The sequence below is a fragment of the Cucurbita pepo genome, chromosome LG05 (genome assembly GCF_002806865.2).
Source record: "Cucurbita pepo subsp. pepo cultivar mu-cu-16 chromosome LG05, ASM280686v2, whole genome shotgun sequence".
Lineage (NCBI taxonomy): Eukaryota > Viridiplantae > Streptophyta > Magnoliopsida > Cucurbitales > Cucurbitaceae > Cucurbita > Cucurbita pepo.
Window position 1 is genome coordinate 9,191,374 of NC_036642.1, and position 3,495 is coordinate 9,194,868.

Here is a 3,495-nt window from a genome sequence, read left to right on the forward strand (position 1 = left end):
GTATGACACCTCACGAAAATCATGTCTACTCCTGGTAGAATGAAAATGGCTCAAAATGTACTATAGGGGGTACCATGGTGTTAGCTCTCCACCACCCCTGGGCCCTGTGGCCTAAGTGAGCTACCCTGTGGCACATACGTGTGTCACAGTGTGGGCGAGCGTGCCGAGACGAGTGTCTCGGGCGACTTCCTTTGAAATGGGTTTTTGAAGGACAGTACCGGACGGCACGGGTGTGCCGGTATTGCGCCCTAGCCCGCGTGTTGGAGGTTGCTACATACACCCGCTATCCGGTACGGTATCCGTAAATGACTCGGCATGGGCACGGGAGGGCCTATGCCTCGATAGAACCCGGATGGATGGATGTTCGGGAAGCCCCGATGAGATGAACGACACGCGGGCCCATTCTCGATGGCACGACTGAACGAGTTATGATGGCCGACGACATCCCGAGACTCGGGATGGCGTCAAGACATATGGACCCCGTCGATGGGGATCGAGATGGCAAGATGAGATGCGACGTTGTATTGAGAGACCTTGGCCCGAGTAGAGGCAAGGTCGAGCCGAATGAGTTGGCCTAGCGTAGAGGCAAGTCGGATGTGTCGCAGACGATTGAACATACACGCACAGGCGGCGTGTGTGGTTGGACAAGTTTGGATTCCGCACAAGCGATGTTCGATTGGCGAAGACAAACCTCGCCTAAGGTCCGACGAAACCACAAAGCCGGGGCGAAAAATATATATGGGGCTTAATTCCCCTTAAGGCTGGTCGTGAGCGTGTATAGATCACGACGCCGCACGGTCAAGAACATAGGACCGTGACACCAGACACCAGGCAATGTGTCAGTGAGGAGACTAAGTCCTGAAGGGGGTGGACACGAGGCAATGTGCCAGCAAGGACGCTGGGCAACGAAGGATGGTGAATTGGAAGGTCCCACATCGATTGGAGAAGGAAACAAGTGCTAGCGAGGACGCTAGGCCCCAAAGGGAGTGGATTGTAAGATCCCACATTGGTTGGGAAGGAGAACAAAACATTCTTTATAAGAGTATGAAAATCTCACCCTAGCATACGTGTTTTAAAAATCTTGAGAAAACCCAAAAAGGAAAGCCCAAAAAGGAAAGCCCAAATACAACAATAGGCTTAGGGTTAGGGTTGGACTATTGCATCTTATTTGTGCTCTCTTCTAATTTTCTCCTTGAGCAAAGAATAGCTATCCAGCCTTACATGATTGAGAAAGAAGGTTGTTCTTTCTATCTATCCAAAATACCACGCAAGCTCAGCATTCTATGAGATGTTAGGAAAGTTCAAAATAACCGAGAAAGACTCAAGAACTCTTATTAAGGTACTCAATTATTCTATAGCAAAGTAACCTCAGGAATACAACAAAAAGATAATATTTTCTAGCATTCACAGAAAGAACCTGAACACGCTGAAAACTTGACAACCCCAAGGGGTGTAGCTATGGATACAAAACATTGGCACCCTTACCTCTTGTGCTCGACACCAAGAACTCCCAAAAGATTTCAAGCAGCGACTTTCTTGGCAGTTACAGAGTTAACTATTGTTCCAAATTCGGGACCCTGCAATCGCAACATGGAACAGAAGTTGAGATGGGAACTTCAAGTGACATTCTCTAAATTTCATTCTTATAATTTGATAGGAGATGTTAGAAATGCACCTTCAACGAAGCACCTCCAACTAGAAATCCATCTATATCCTCTTTTTTGGCAAGCTCCGCACAATTACTTCCATTCACCGATCCTGACAATAATACCGATACTACTTAGACATATGAGCCGCTCAAGATTCAGACAAGTAAATTTATTTCTACAGCAGCTATAAGTTAACAGTAGCACAATGGAAGCGGTAGTTACCTCCATAAATAATTCGTGTTTTAGATGCCACTTCTGGTGATACATTCTTCTTAAGCCAATCACGAACTGCTGCATGCACTTCCTGAGCTTGCTCGGGCGAAGCCACTTTGCCAGTCCCAATGGCCCATACTGGCTCATAAGCGATAACAATACCATCCCAACTCGGAACAGCATCTGCAGTCAATGGGAAATACTAAAGTTATACAGAGAACTCCCGCACTTTTCTGTTCTTAGATCTGTGAATATAGATCATCAAAGTGAAGGAATGAGTGAGCTAGTAACACTTGCCTGCAAAAGCTTTCAATTGCCGAAAGCAAACATCAAAAGTTTTCCCAGCTTCCCTTTCCTCTAGTAATTCCCCAATGCAAGCCATTACTCCAAGACCCTCGCTCAAGGCATAGGCAGCCTTCTTTCCTATGAACTACAGTTGCCAAAGCATCAGTCAGCGTTGGAGAGAATCAGCTTGAACACTGATTTCTTGGGAACCACTCAATTTCATAACATTCACCTGGTCATCTTCACCAATGATATGTCTACGTTCCGAGTGCCCAAGGATAACCCACTTGCAGCCTAGATCTTTCAATTGTTCAACACTGCAGCACATACAAATTAATTTAAATAATGCAAAGATCTAACATATATTAGTAAGCGGAAAACTCAAAACACACGAGACATTTTTGAAAAATCCGCAGTTTGAGTTACAAAGGAAAAGACAAGTTTAATAGGCATCTGATCTAAACAGAAAGTAGCTCAATCATGCACAATTGCTCTTCGAAAGCCTTCCCCGTAAAAGGTAAAAAAGCTCAAAAAAGGAAAGCTAACGATTTAAATTAAATAAAATTATTGGCTTAAGCAAGGGTAACTTATAAACATCAAAATCTCTTAGGGACTTGTATTTCTCAAACTCTTATTTTATATATGTGTGTGTATATATACCCATAAGTATCAAAGCCAACTTGCACACTTCGACTGTCCTCATGGAATGCTTGGTCCATGGTTGCCAAGATAACTCGTAAGATATTAATCATAGGTAGGTCGTCACCATGGCTTGAACTTACTCTCACTAAGCCTATACAACTCCAAAATTTCAAAATGTAATTTTTACAACACACAGCAACTAAAAGCAGTTCAAATCATCAATAGAGCACTAGCATTATGGTGTTAAACATCATTATTATCTCAGTTGCAGATCAATAAGTAAGCAGACTACTTAAATTTTCAACCTAAGTTTTCACCCTCGTCAAATGGTGTAAAATCAAGAGTTTGCATGGACTAAAAATACTTTTTCAGAGAAATTTACGTTCAAAATATAATCAACAGATACTGACGAATTAAGATAAATAAAAATTTAAAGGTACTAAAAAAATAAAATGTCTCATCAAGGGCATGCCAGATAACCTGATTTCTCCGGTAAAAGCACCACCCTTGCTCACCCATGAATTTTGGGCAGAGATCTCAATCCTAGATGTCAATGAGCTCTTCACCTGATCAATATAAACAAAGGGAGGTGCTACAACAACATCTGCATTCCTCCACCCACATCCAAATATCCTTTTTCAGAAGAATGTACTTGAAGAGTAGAATAACAAATGTGAAGGAAAAAAAAGAAGAATTATTGGGGGGG

The 3,495-nt window shown here is 42.9% G+C and overlaps 1 protein-coding gene across 1 annotated transcript in view; it reads right to left on the reverse strand.

Annotated features, from left to right (window-relative positions):
- Positions 1 to 1,307: 1,307 nt before the first annotated feature.
- LOC111795181 (triosephosphate isomerase, chloroplastic-like) overlaps positions 1,308 to 3,495 on the reverse strand; it is a 7,542-nt gene continuing 5,354 nt past the window's right edge. The window contains exons 4-9 of the mRNA XM_023677466.1: positions 3,270 to 3,393; positions 2,380 to 2,464; positions 2,160 to 2,292; positions 1,872 to 2,045; positions 1,676 to 1,758; positions 1,308 to 1,577 (exon numbers count right to left, since the gene is read on the reverse strand). Of these exons, the coding sequence (XP_023533234.1) occupies positions 1,521 to 1,577; positions 1,676 to 1,758; positions 1,872 to 2,045; positions 2,160 to 2,292; positions 2,380 to 2,464; positions 3,270 to 3,393 (656 nt within the window). The 3' untranslated portion in view covers positions 1,308 to 1,520. The remainder of the gene's footprint in view (positions 1,578 to 1,675; positions 1,759 to 1,871; positions 2,046 to 2,159; positions 2,293 to 2,379; positions 2,465 to 3,269; positions 3,394 to 3,495) is intronic.